The following is a 14,997-nucleotide window of genomic DNA, read 5'->3' on the forward strand; positions in this document are numbered from 1 at the left end:
ATTCATATCCACTTTTATGTCCAAGTCCATTGAATCCATTGGCAATATGAATTTTGATTTTATTTATTTATTTATATATTTATTTTTGCAATTGTTAGAAATCTTCTTTTTTTTATAATTATTTTTTATTTATACTGTTTTTTTATTTGGTTATACATTTTTTTTATTTTTTTATAATTCAAGTCTCAACAGTTGTGAGGGAATGCTCTGTACCACTGTATATATTGCAAATATATTCATAATATCCTGGAGCGATCGGTCAAACCATAGAAAACCCATAGGGAGCCCTCGACGGGTCGAGGCCTGATCCAGCGTCTGAAAGCATTGCTTGAAGGTAGGCTGATGAAAACACAATAATAAGTAGAAAGAAAGTCAGAGAGAACAATTAAGTCAATTAGAAAGTAAAATTGGACTTTGATCAATGAATTCTTAAGCATTATCCTCTGTTCAAACTTATTTAATTTAAACCCTTCTGGAAAGCAGATTTCTAGTTGACAAGGACACCAAATACCAAACTCCCTGATTTTACAATTCATAGTATCATTAAAGAGGACAATAATAATCTAAAATTTAATAAATAAATAAATAAACTCTCAAAAACCTATAATGGTTTCCAAGTTTATTGTTGTTCTTCTGCTTGACCTGTCTTCACATGAAAGAAATTGAACCCTGAAACTGACCCTTCTTCATTGATGAGGAAATATGAATACTTTATATTGATCAAAAAGACTCTTCAGCACGAGCATCGGCAGTATGATACATCAGTCATGCTGCTAATCTATTCAAATATGATTATAATTGCTTTTAACATGAAGCATTATCCCAGGAGAGAAAAAAAATTTACAATAAGGATACCTGAGCTATGAATTGGAAACAGTTTTGGTGCCTTCTATACAAGAGGCTTTTGAGGCTCTGGAAGGTTTTCGATGTATATGTTATGCAGCATTGTTATGTAGTCATCAATCTTGTCAGCTGTCCAATCTGTGGGACTTATTGGAGGAAGAAACCTTACAGTAATAGGTGCTGGTCGAATGTGTAAACTGCCCTTCCTCCATGCTTGATGGGTACCGGTTAGGACAATTGGAACTATCGGGAGACGGGATTGCAGCGCCAAATGAACAAAACCCTGAAATTGAGTTCAGCTAAACAAATTTAATGGTAATGCCTCTAGTAAAATGCATAAACAAGTAAGAGATTTCATCATTCTGATAAACATTATAAATACCTATCAATGTATATACAGAATTAATAGTATTACCTTTTTGAAGGGAAGAAGTCGTCCTTTTTTCGACCTGGTTCCCTCAGGAAAAATGATCAATGAGAGTTTGTTTTCGACAACTGCACGAACTGCCTGAACATCAGAATAAACACAAGTTAGAAATATACGTAAAAATAAAATGGTTGACAAATGCTGCCAGGGAGAAAAAAGATACCTCTTTCATAGTCTGAATGGCTGCGGTTGGGTTGGAGCGATCTATACGGATATGTTTGGCCAAAACATAAAGTTGTCCAAAAAGAGGGTACCATATAATCTGTGCAAAGTTAAACTTTATCTATGAATACAAGGAGACTTCGAAATGTTAATTTAGCACATAAACTCACATATGCATAAAGAAAAATACCTCTTTCTTTGCAATGCCAACAGTCCCAGTGGGAGTCAACCACATTATAAGGAAGATGTCTATCGGAGATGCATGATTACTGATGTATATTGCGCTTTCGCTAGAGAATTCTGTACCTTCAATCTTTATTGGATTCCCCAAGATCCACATCTGCAATCAATATGCTGAGAAGTTTAATCACCCCATGAGAAAGTGCATCAACCTCAATTTAAATGCAAGGAATCTATAACACGCATGAACAGTAAACACAATCATATCAAAAGTGTCGGCAAATACTCGCATTGCCATTATCTTCAATCAGAATTTGGAAAGTTTATCTCACTAGCTGAAATGCTATAAAATACATTCATGCTGCAATCTCTGATGTCAACTCCAAGATAAATTTCATTTGCCAACTTATTATCCAGGTGATTGTACCACCCTAACTACTAAAGGACTGTCTTACGTTATTCAATTCAGGTTGAAGCACAATCACCATGAAAATTTCCCCCTACAGTGAATTTGCTGTACCTTATTATATTTTCCGGTAACCTGTTTCCTAATAACCCACCTGAGGATTTTACTTTATTTTTCATAAATGTACTTGAAATCATATGCTGCAACTCTTCCCAATCTTTGGTAAGTTAGCATGATATGCAAGAATACATGCTCACACGTAAAGTGGTACCAACTTTCAAGAAAAAAGCTACTGCTCCCGGCCATCCGTGAGCTCATTTACTATAAACTCTTGTGATAAAACTTCACATAAATTCTACAGGACAACAATTAAATTCTGGAAAAAGGATTAGCCTTAGATTTGAGGTAAACCTTTTAGATATATAGACACACCAACCTATCAAAGGGAATTCTTTTCTGTGGTCAAAATAAAGCAAAGGAGAAAAAGTAGCCAATTAGATGAGCAGAAATACAGCAAGTTTGCAAGGCCCTATATGGCTGCTGAGAAAATGCAGGAAACAAGGAAAGCATAAGCAAATCTAGTAAACTGATGGCACCATACAATAACTCACAACAAAATGAAGCTTTAACTTACCATTAATCTACCAGTAACATGTCCATAAACATTGCCTTGCCTAATCCTCTCAGAAGGCCAAGGTAACAGCAGAAGCATAATCAGTGCCCAAATGAATGTTGTGACCATCATTGTCACAAAGCAAGTGACAATTCTTACCCAAGATATCAATACACAAAACCATCCATCATCATCATCAGCATCAACACATTCCTTATTCAATCGCAATGGCTTGTAATCAACTTGTTTCACTGGAATTTTTGGTGGTTCTTTCACATTAGGCTCAGAACTTGTGTTGAAGAAACTATCAAACCTTCTGTTCCTTAGAAATGAAACACTTCCAGCACTTTCCATAAGCCAATAATCAAAATATTGCCCTGAATAAAACAAGAACAGCAACAGATTGTTAAAGAACAGAATTCAATCAATAGCTTGAAGAAAAAAGCTATCTTTATTGGCTGCTAAGAAAGTGAAGGGAAATCATAAACTCTAATACTACATCAAACAATAACGAATATTCGAATAAAAAATAAAGATTACTCGATAAAAGATAACAACCAAGTATGAGAAAAACTGGGCAGATAAGAGAAAAGTCTAAAAATTGTTTGGTAGCCGACAAAAATAGATAGAAGCAAAAGAAAACAATACAAACCGAAAAAAGTAGAAGCAAAACCTTAAGTTCTGTCCTCCAATATCAACAGAAGAAAAGAAAGCCACCAAACAAAAATAAATGGCCATCCATAAACTTACTCTTTTGTAGTTTTCTTGGTCACCAAACAAAACTCAAACAACCAACTACAAAAAGTATAATCTTTTTTATACCACTTTGACAAATACTCGAATAGCCTTTTCACCAAAAAAGACTAAATTAATTAAAAATTTACCTTGTCCCCAAGAATTTAACAGAGAAAGTTCAGGGAGTCTTAGCAAAATATGTGTTTGAAGTTGTGAAGCTGTAGGAAAGACAGCAAACTTACTAGACAAAGAAAATTAGCAAAGAGAGAAAAAATGTGGCGGTTAATTATAGTTTATCTAAATAACTGATTAAGACATTTGAGGTGAGCTTGATTTGCAGAACTGCCATTGAATTGCTGATTTTGCAAGGTGAATTGGGTTACATAATGTCACATATAAATAATGATTTGTGATTAATTAAATAATTAAAAATTTAAAATAAATTAATATTTAATATAAAAATAATAATTATATATAAAAAAATATTCACATACTTTTATGGATTAAAAAATAATATTTTATAAACAGTATGGTAGACTTGTCATACTTTATAATAACAATAAGTAAATTACTATTTTTATTTGAGGTTTAAAAGGATCATATCGACTCACATTGAATTCTTAAAATATATTTCTACCAAACGATAATTTATTAGAAAAATTAGCGTGCGATTGCTTCAACTAATTTTTTATAGCAAAAGTAAAAAATCATTACAAAATTAAATTATTTTCAAAATTATTGATTATAAATTATTATCGTGCTTCAGAAAAGTTTTATTAATAAAAATTATTAAAATATTCATTTTGTTTAAATATTTTTAAATATAATTATTTTAAAATATTATTTGTATTACTTGTTTTTCAAATCAAGTTTATCTTGTAATTGCCCATTATAATAAAATATTAACTTTCTTTAATTACTTGACAAGTTAATCAAGATAATGTATCTTTTATTAGTGCAAACTAGAGTTGGATTCGGGAGAGCTAATTTCGAGCCTGGTTGGATTCAAATCGAGTTTTTAGTTTGGTTCGTTACTAAAACAATATCATTTTTAATGCATATTAATTAAAATAATATTATTTTATATCAAATTTTTTATACTCACAAGTATAAGGAGTCGAACACTCTTAAAGTTTTTACTTAAACTCTAAAATATTAAATTTTCAAACTCGAACTCACTTAGATTGAGCCCATTTCAAGTTTATTTAAACTGAATTCAAACTTAAATTCAATTTGAATGATACCTTAGTGCAAACCAAACAACACTTGGTGGTGGAAGAACAGAAATATAATTTTTCTACTCAGAATTTTTTTGAAGGATCTATACTGATGTTTGGCCGAGGGATAATTAACCTCAGCTTCAATGACCTAACCAAAAGTGCAGTTTTTGGTTGTCATATAGTAGCAAATTACAAAATATTGAATGATTTCAATCTGGGATAGTCAATTGTTATGGGATTTTGCTCTGTTAGAGAACATAAGAACTGAAAAATGGATTTGGATCCCAACATCAGCAGCTTCTCACAGAGAACTGCAAAACACCAAGGATCTGTTATTTCTTACAAACTCAAAGGATTAAAAGAAGTGAAAGAAGGGCAATATTATTACTTCATCAATGATTCAAAACAACTGTACAACCTGAATGCAGATTAACAAAATCAATTACAAAAATATTTGCAGATGTCAACTCTTGGCCTTCTTATTCTTGCTACTGGTTTTCTTTTTCGCCTTCTTAATCCCTGTGCCGCTCTCCCACAACAACCATATGTATGACTCAAGAGTTAACAGAGAACCAGAATGCCAACATAACAATGTTTTCTGGTATGTACTTTTCTGTATTGTCGATTAGCAGATTGACCTGTCAACTCCTGCCCATTTCTGGAAATATAAACCTGCAGAGAATTATATAAGGATGTAAACGATTAGGTGCTAATGAAATATATGCAGTCTAAATGGTACAAAACTGTGAACACATTGCAGGCCAAGTAGAAAGGAACAGGCGAAGCAATACAAAAACTTGCAGCACCTAAAGTTTTGCCACAAAAAGCTACTAATGCGCTTTCTATGCCTTTTACCACTTGTTGACAGCTACAGACATGTCTTGCTATTACCAGACATCATCCTATCCCAGGATATATTATAATTATGGCTATCACCAGACATGGCTCTGGATATGTTCCTCATGCTCCTTTCTTTTGTTAGGGCTGATAACATAATACTTCAGATAATTTCAGTCGGTGATATGGGTCATTAATAACCATACAAAGGGAATCGAGCAATAGAACTTCTACATCATGAATATGATTCAATCAGGTGAGTAAAGAAATCGTTAAAAAACAATGATTAAACTTACCTTCCCTCTGGTGAAGTATACCAATGGCCAGCAGATTGACCATTTGCATGAACTCTTCTTTTGTCAGCATCCTTTGGTATTGCACTGCTTTTTGGGTCTACCCAGCCTTCAGAAGCATGCAAATCCTCAGTATTCGGTTTTTCTGATCTTTTTCTTCCCCTGATTGAGCTTTTATCATTTTTAGTTTTCTGAGCTCCTTTGTGTTTAGAGGCTTCTCCATTGCTAAATTGGCTCCTGATATCGTAGCCTGATTCTCTTCATAAATATTAAAAAAATTTTGATTTCGATGTGACAATCTCTGTCACATCACTCAAGGAAACACTACAGCAATGATCAAATAACGTCAAACCTAGTGGTCTTATGTTAAAGTGTAATTCATATTTGAAGACTTGTTCGCTTAAAAGTTTCAGGATCCGAAGATGTCTAGTTGGGTGACAATTGTAATATTTGGGTTACACGGTCATTATTATATTTGAGAGACGGTAGTTTATATTATATACAGTTCAAAGAGATTTTCTTCGGTTTAATAATATTTATGACTAATTGGTGGACGTAAACACAATGTTAAACCCGTAAATTTTGTGTGTGGTTTTGTAATTGATTTATATTATAGTTTTTTCTATTTAAATTGTCATTCAATTCAAAATCTCTTTGAGGGTAAAAAATATCACTATAAGTTGATATCATCGCTAGAAAAAAATGAGTGGATTGAGTGCACACAGAAAGTTCAAACGGCAAAAGAAATTTCACATTATGATAGTTAACAGTTTGAGATCTGTTAATGTAAAAAGGGTGTACAAGGCATTGAGAGGAAAGCAGCCAACCAATATGGACTAGGAAGAATGGCAATGCATGAAAACAGTCACTTTCAGGATGGGCGAGTAACTGTGAATGGTTGTTGCTGGTGGACTGTTGAGAGTCTTATGCACGGAGAAACTTTTAGAGGAACAGAATATAGAATTGATTGCTGATCAGTCTCTAATAGTTTGCTTCATAAATTTTGTCAAATGTGTATAAGATTTATTCTGTAAATTTTCATACTATGATACAGCTACATAAACATAAAGCACTCAAGAGAAGAGGAGAATATCATCTTGTGGTCTCAAATTTACTTTAATTGATGGTGTCCTCAGATATTCAAAGACATAATACAAATAGCACTAATTGCTCCCTGGATCACTGGAAAAGAAATTTGCTATACTACTAGACTGAAACTATAGCAACTCATTACAAGGGAGGACCCAAGTCCAACATTTGAACCAAGGAAAGTTATTTCCAATATTAGACGGATAATATGAAGCAAAACTCTTGCATGTGGTACAGGAGAAAAGCCGGAGCCGGGATACGAGCAAGTTTATGAGACCTATCTTGGGTATTTACTCGCGAGTTCTTCAGGAACCTCTTCAGCAGGCAGCTTCGTCTTGCAGAAGAAACGGTTTGTTTGGATGGTTGAAAGGTAGATCATTATTGCCACTGTCTGTTTCCAGTAACCTTCAGCAAGCTTGGGCATCTGAATTCACCAGCTACTCTTAAATCTTCTGTTTAAGAACCTGTCGCAGCTGAAGCTTCTGACTTTCAATCCTAGCCTCTAAAAGCTTCGCCTTCAAACTATTCTTCTGTGCACCTCGAGGCCACTCAATACAACCTTTCATTCCTCGAGTTATGTGAGGATTTCCTGAGTCCGGTGAACTCCACTGGCCTGTCAAATCTGGAGGGCTGAGCCCACCTTTACCAGACGCCCGATCTAGTGATGCAATACTCCCATTAGATAATCTTCCATTTGAAAGCCTACTCTTTATTCCCTCAACCGTGATTATCTTATATTTTTCTCCATTATTCGGGGCAGATCTCCAGAGCCTTGCTATAGATGACACCTTCTTCTTTGTTTGGCCCGAGCATACTTCACTGATTTCTGTAATTGGGGCTCCTTCATATCCATTATCATCCCATTCCATTCCACTCCTTGAGACATTACTACATTGATGATTCTTGATAGATGATGCACTCCCTTCAGGCGAACAACTTGAACCTTGATCGTCAAGATGGCTCACAGTTTCCCATCCACTATCATCTTCTTCTATTTCAATATTCTGCTCAACATATGCACCAGAATGCTTATGAATGCTATCCCTGTTAACCACGTTGACCTCAGGACTGACTCTGTGAATTTTTGAGGAATGGCTGACGGGACTGTAAGCACCACATTGTTCAATCTCCCTCTCTTTTGGTTCACCAAAATTAACATCTTCAAAAACGGAGAAAATATCATCTGGGTTGGGCAGCTCATATGTAAATTCCTTGATGTCCTGAATATTCACTGAGGCAGCTGCCTGTCGAAGCATTTCAGCTTCTTTCAATTCTTTAACATCCGGGGTTGCACTTCTAGACCTCAGAAAGGCCTCCAGTTCTGCTACAAGTTTGTTCATCTGAGAATACTTCTCTTCAAGTGCTACCTTTGCATCAACCAGCTTCATTTGAACTCGTTCTTCACGCCAGACCTCCGCCATCTGCAACATTTTCCTTTCATCTTCTGCTTCCTCTCGGAGTTTCATAGAATCCCTTTTTAATGCTTCAACTTCAGCCTTATCTTCTCCAATTTCCTTAGCAAGCTCATCACACACTTCCTCAATTAATTCTCTCGCCTTTCTTTCCTTTTCATAGTCCTGCATACACCTCTTTGCTGTTAACTTTGCTTCTGCCAGCTCATTTACTAATTTGGAATTGACAATTTCTATTCTTTGGCGATTTTTCCTCTCTCGATTTAACTCAGCTTTGAGGTCATCAATAAATGCGCGAATTTTCTCATGCTCCCTGCTCCGCCATGCAGCTTTTTCTTCATTGACTTTCCTCAAGAAGTGCTCAAGTTTCTTTTTTGAAGACCGGCGCTCAGTCTCAAGCTCCTGCACGCGAGTGCGAAGCTGCTCTAGTTCAGCTTCAAGAGCAGCAACCACTGATACAGCACTTACCTGTTGGTCAAGAAGCTTGATGTTGCTATATATCTGCTGTGCCTCATCTGATGTTTTCAAGCAGACAGGATTCCACTTTGTTGCCCCCTCCATTGCAGAATTGGAGAACTTAAAAGAAGGCTCGAGCTACACAAGCAGAAACATGCTATCAATTAGAAAAGTAAAATACCAAATTGATTAGGGAAGAGGGCAAAATGTAAGGTACTGTTCTTTCAATTAAAGCACAATTCAAAATTTCTTCACTGAGATGAAAATGTAGCTCCACTAGTCTCATTCTTATATCAAGTAAGATGTAGCAAAACTCAAGTCCAGGTACCAAAGCTGTTTCTGCTATATCAAGTTTTACTTCCAGAAGCAAAACCCAACTATAAAGCCTTCATTTTGCTCAATATAAGTTTCTATTACCCTCTCACTATTTCATATATTTTCATATCAAAAATTCCCCCTCCCAGCCAATTGGCAACAAATCCTTTGATAATATAATGCAGAAAAAACTCATTACCTCACACAATATTCTTCGAATCCAACAAATCATTAACAGTTTATGTTCAGTAGGAAACTTAAGCAACATTACCTCACACAAGAATCCATTCTTTATACCAGTGACAGATGAGCTAGGGCTCTGTAAAGGATCCTTTGGTTCAGAACCATATGCTTTGCCACTGCGACGAACATGAAATGGAACATCCACATGTCCAGCACCAGGCTACAGGAAAGAATAACACAACTCATAATCTATAAAATGGAAAGAATATACTTACCAAGTCAAACAGAGAGATCGATGTAAATAACAAGCTGACAAAAATGCGGTAAACAATACGATTTCTTGGAAGCCATTTAAACATGTGTACACACATCCGCAGACAGAATCAAGCAATCAAAGATGCAAATAATTATTTAAATGTATTCTGAACCTTAGTAAGCACAAATCCACATTAAAAAGCACAATAAACCCAAAAATGGAGTAAACATCATGAATCTCCGGAAGTATTTAACACAGAATAGACGTCCCAATATAGAACCAATTCAATGCGACACATGCGAATAAATGCTTTCATACACACTTCAGAAATAGTAAAACCAAGCTAAAGAACACTGCTAACACAAAATCATGATCAAACTGAGAAAGTATAAAACTTGCAGCACAAACACACTAAACCCTTCAAAATTAAGCAACAAGCGTAATCAAAAACATGAAAAAATGATAATGACAGAGCCGTAAAGATCAGTATCAGTCTCACTCCTCAAACTATGAAACTTCAAAACAAAGCAACAAAATCCTTCAATCAAATTATTACAGAAAATTTCAATAATTTATCATTTAAATGCCTCAAAGTGAACACAAACACAGATCTCAAGCAAACAAAAGCAGAAGAAAGTTTCGACCCTCAAACCTCACCTGAAACCCCAACCGATCCAAACACTCTCCGCGACCACCGCCGCCATTCTCCAGCCCCTGCAACCGCCAAAGTCCAGCAGCAAGCTTCCTCGCAGACACAACGACCGCTCCCTTTCGATGTTTCCCGCGACTTCTCCGGCCACCCTCTTTACCCTCCTCTTCGTCAACCACAACCTTCCGATTCCTCTCCTTATCTTCAACCTTCCACTTCAATAGCGGGGTCTCCGGTCTGCTCCGTCGACCCGGAGCGCCGGGCTTCCTCACCCGGGTCAGACTCGGGTTCCGGGTCTTCTTTCGCGTGGGCTTAAGATCTGAAGATGAAGCTTGCCTCAGGGCTTTAGTCGCCGGATAATGCGGGCCTTCAATAATCTTCATAGTTGAAACCTGGATTCAGCCATTGAAAAAACACCAAACAGGAACAAGAACAAGATAGTTCCAGTCTGAGCCTGAGTCTTCTTTTTTTGTGCTGCGTGTTGTGTTGTGTCTGAATGTGGCCAAAGAATGAGCCAGCGCTTCTGCCTGTCGGATACAGAGAAAAGGAAAAAGGAGACACCCAAAAGAAAAATTTTCACGTGTATTTCTTTGAGTGTATAAGCTTGCGTATTTATGTGTGTATATGTATGTATACACGTATGGTCAACCTGAAACGGTGTCGTGTAGTCACTTCAAAGGTCTTATATATGTGATTTAACCTTATAAGCAAATGGGAGAATTTTTAACTTTAGTGAATCAGGGTTTGAAGTTAATGTGACACACAACTATTTTTGCAATCAAAGTAAACGAAATCATAGATTTTTCAACTTCAAAAGTTAATGTACTTTTAAGTGTCAAATAATAAACCAAGTTTTGACATCTCCGATAAAGTTGCGAAATGAGAGAATCGATCGAAAAAGAGAAAAATATATATAAAAACTGATTAACAGTTAAAAAAAAAACCCTTTAAGAGAGAATTATCATTTTTCAAATTTTAAATTTAAAAAATTATTATACTTTTAAATTAAAAAAAATAAGATAAAATTTTAATGGTTTTTCTTCTAATTATAACTAAAAATTTTAATAAAAAGATAAATTTTTAAATTTTTTATATGTATTTTAAAATACGAAAATTCGAAATACTTAAAATGAATTATTAATATTATTTGTATTTTTTTTCTATTAATTTTCCTCATGGGAGATTCCAGTATCGATGGTAGGTAACATGTAAAACAGAAGCCCCATCTCAATAGATTCTCATGCATTCAATTTAATTTAGTTCAACTTCACGACCGATCATTGTGTGAGATCCACACTGCATTATTTACTCCATAATGAAAGGCATCCAAGGGAGATTCCACGTGGCACCTGATCAGCCACTCTTCATCTCAGTTGTATCCTCCGTTTTGCAGCAGACGAAGTCTACCCACATGGGCGTGGCATTTCTACTTGCCCTTTTAACTTGAAGTTTGCGAAGCTTTTAATATTTTAATTAATTAATTAATTAATTATTATAGCCTTTCTAATATAATCTCTTTCTTTTGCGGCTATTAATCTTAATTAAAATTCAATTAGTTATCTAATTAGATTTTGGCCTCCCTCCAGTTAGGCATAAAGAGGGTCAATGCACTGATTGTAATGGGCTTTCTTTTTTTTTGGTAATTTTTTTTTCTAGTCCCCGTGCCAGTGGGCCCAAAAGTTCGTGGGTCCTTGGAAATTTAAGTGTGGGGCCTCAGAAAATCCTAATGTTGATGGCTTACTTTTCAAGTAGTGTGTCGGAGGGAGGACAGAATCAATTGATTGTAAAAGAGTTGAATTATTGTTGGTAAATTTTGTGTGGGGACAGATGCTTTTTTACCCTAGGCCTTGACCCAGCTATTGAATCCATTGATTTTGTAAATATGTACATTGAATCAACAGTCTTATTTGAGTACGGCCGCTTCTTTCTCTCAATTATTAGATTATATTAGTTAAAGAGTATTATTTTGATATGTTACTAAAGAGATTTGAATTTAAATATTTTATCTTAAAATCACACTTTTTTACCATTTAAGTCATTGCTTACAGGTAATTCATTGATTTGATTGGCAGAGCATATTGATATTATTAAAATTTTAAAATTGTTCAGTTATAAGAATAGATTTGAATTCGAATTTGAACCAGTTCAAGTTAAAATTCATGTAAAAAAGCTAAACTCGAATTTAGATTTGAGTTCGACAAACTCTCTCTAAACAAATTCAAGCTCGATTTGGTTTGAGAGGAGTTAAGCGTAAGTTTGAATATAACATAAGTTGAGTTCAGCTTAGTACTGTAGTTAAACTAAAATCGATCAAAATGACATCACTTTGAGGCTTATTAGTTAAAATAATATTATTTTAGTCAATTCAAATTTAGCGTTCTCAAATTCACGAGCTCAATAAGTTAAATACATTCAAACTCAAGTTTGAAAATATAAAACTCTTAAGCTCGTGCTTGAACTTGTTTTAAACTCGTTCTAGTTAGGATAGCAAACAAGCTCAAGTTAGCTCAGATTGAACTTACCCTTACTTAGTCATGTTGACATAGCGTAATATCATGATGACAATTACATCATGGCTGAAACTAGTCTAATTATACAATTGAACTGCAATCTAATATGATTTATTCATTTTAATTTCATATCAATTCAATTTGATACTCTTGTACAAGTTTTAAAACAGTACTGTAATCTTGTACAATTTGAATTAAACTTTCTCAAGTTCACACCTTTAGCAAGTTAAACACCCAAAACTCAAGCTTAAAAATATAAATCTCTCAAGCTCAAACTCGTTTCAAACTTGTTCAAGTCAAATAGCAAATACATTAAAATTAGCTCAGATTAAATTTACCCTTATGTAGTCATGTTGACATTAGCATAATGTCATGATGATATTAGCATCATAGTTGAAACCAGTCTGATTTAACAACTAAACTATAATTTGATATAACTCATTTATTTTAATTCCAGATCAATTCAGTTTGATACTCCTATACGGGTTTTAATACGCTAGTGGGAAATAAAGATTATGATGAATTGATTGTGAATATTCAAAATTAATCGATAATTACCCTTATGACGTTCATAAAAAAATAGTTTAAAGAGATCCAATTCCACCAACTTAGGACAGTCGAGAACATTTATTAATTAATAGATGATGCTCTCTATATTAAGTGTTCCTTTAATGGAGACATTGAAAGAGCATACTTCATGATCTACTTCTTGGACCTTTCAATAAGATCAAAACCCATTTGGTGCCCACCCATTATTTTATGTTTGACCAATTCTTATCACTTGTCCTTTTATACTTCCACTACAAATTGGGCTGGGTATAGTGATCTTCTCTGTCTCATTATCTAATATATGGGCCTGCCCTCCAAGAAAAAAGAAAGCTCATAATTAAGGGTAAATTCGATTCAAATTGAACTCAAATAAATCTCAATTTGAGATTAATTTAACTTTAAAGGAGTTACATCAAAATCGGCTTAAGATTGACAAAATAAGACTTAAAATTGACTAAAAAATATTAAATATTGGATTTGATATGAGTTAGTTCGAATTTAAATATTCAAATCGATTTGATCTGGACTTGTTAATTTAATTTGCGTCGTAATAAAAAAACTAAACCAAGTCAAATAAACTTTATCCACGTGAAAGAGAAAAATAAAACTTTATTTTTGTAGTAAAGTATAACATATAATCATATGATAAGAATTAAACAGTCATGTTATAAGAAATATATATGGTAGTTGAATCATACATTATATCGTGTATCAGAAATCTAATTTTTTACATTATATATCATACCCTAGGATACATCTTTTTTAAAAATAGGATAATAAAATATAATAAAAAAATTGTCATAGTCGTAGTCATATCATCATCTTAACAATATTATAAACACTCCCTAAAAACTTAAAAAAAGTGTTATATGCATAACTTTATGCACAAATAATGACGTGTTATCATGTAATTAAATAGTTAAAAATTAAAGATAAAACAATATTTAATCACATGATAATACATCATTATTTATACGTAAAATTGTGCATATAGTTTTATTAACACTTAAAATTTCTTATCTGTATCCCTACCATGTCATCATTTTTCTAAAATGATAATCAATTTGTATCATGAGTATATATCATATCACATAATATATCTATTATATTTATTAATTTAATATTTTTTATAATATATATTATTTATAATTTATATTATATCATAACAAATGTATGGTACATGATAAAATCAGATGACTATAAAAATATATAATAATATTTGTAACAAATCTCAATTATAATACACACTCAAACTTTGAACATCACGTCTCTTCAGAAACTCATACGCCAATTCAATTAGGTTGATTGCTCCAAGAACCAGCCTTCTGTTCAACCTAACATTTCGTACGTTCAATTTTCTTGGAAATTCTATATTGGACCTTTGACTCATTATTAGAAAAATAAAATTAATAAAGAAGAGGTTGGTGACGATTTTGGTGGTCGATTTTCTACTCTTTATCATTGCCCTAGCGACGTGGAACTTATCATAAAGATTTTTCATGTTCAATCGACGGACTAAGTTTTACATATTCAGCTCTTGTGTAATTTCGTAGACTTTGTACGGAGTGTTTGGTTTAAGAGGCAGGAAATTTTTTTAATAATTTATTTTTTATTATTTATATTATTTTATTTAATTTATAAATAATAAAAGAGTTTGATAATTTTTTATTATCAATAATATATGATAAGTAATATAAAATATAATTTGATTATTATTTTTATCTTATGTATTAACAGATTATCAAAGTAATCTTGATTTTATTATAACTATATTATTATTTATTAATTTTTTAGGATAAAAATAATCCTATTTTTAATTAATACAACAAATAATATACAAATATTTTATAATAATTAAATCT

The 14,997-nt window shown here is 33.4% G+C and overlaps 2 protein-coding genes across 10 annotated transcripts; both read right to left on the minus strand.

Annotated features, from left to right (window-relative positions):
• Positions 1 to 200: 200 nt before the first annotated feature.
• On the minus strand, positions 201 to 3,614 carry LOC123201634 (1-acyl-sn-glycerol-3-phosphate acyltransferase-like). 9 transcript variants are annotated; one of them, XM_044617222.1, is made up of 6 exons: positions 2,653 to 3,157; positions 1,623 to 1,772; positions 1,434 to 1,532; positions 1,259 to 1,351; positions 856 to 1,126; positions 201 to 339 (listed from the first exon to the last, which is right to left on the minus strand). In XM_044617222.1, exons 1-5 carry the CDS (start codon positions 2,983 to 2,985, stop codon positions 890 to 892), a joined length of 912 nt encoding a protein of 303 aa, XP_044473157.1. In that variant the 5' UTR covers positions 2,986 to 3,157; the 3' UTR covers positions 201 to 339; positions 856 to 889. The 9 variants fall into 9 exon arrangements, with proteins under 9 accessions (XP_044473157.1, XP_044473150.1, XP_044473153.1 ...); XM_044617215.1 differs by lacking the exon at positions 201 to 339 and adding an exon at positions 3,516 to 3,614 and having other exon boundaries at positions 386 to 1,126; positions 2,653 to 3,008; XM_044617218.1 differs by lacking the exon at positions 201 to 339 and adding an exon at positions 3,305 to 3,401 and having other exon boundaries at positions 386 to 1,126; positions 2,653 to 3,008.
• Positions 3,615 to 6,797: 3,183 nt separating this feature from the next.
• On the minus strand, positions 6,798 to 10,659 carry LOC123202118. The gene is made up of 3 exons (XM_044617870.1): positions 10,085 to 10,659; positions 9,260 to 9,391; positions 6,798 to 8,811 (listed from the first exon to the last, which is right to left on the minus strand). The coding sequence occupies exons 1-3, from the start codon at positions 10,457 to 10,459 to the stop codon at positions 7,249 to 7,251; spliced, it is 2,070 nt and encodes a 689-aa protein (XP_044473805.1). The 5' UTR covers positions 10,460 to 10,659; the 3' UTR covers positions 6,798 to 7,248.
• Between the last annotated feature and the right edge of the window lie 4,338 nt (positions 10,660 to 14,997).

The sequence above is a fragment of the Mangifera indica genome, chromosome 18, assembly GCF_011075055.1.
Source record: "Mangifera indica cultivar Alphonso chromosome 18, CATAS_Mindica_2.1, whole genome shotgun sequence".
In the NCBI taxonomy this organism is placed as follows: domain Eukaryota; kingdom Viridiplantae; phylum Streptophyta; class Magnoliopsida; order Sapindales; family Anacardiaceae; genus Mangifera; species Mangifera indica.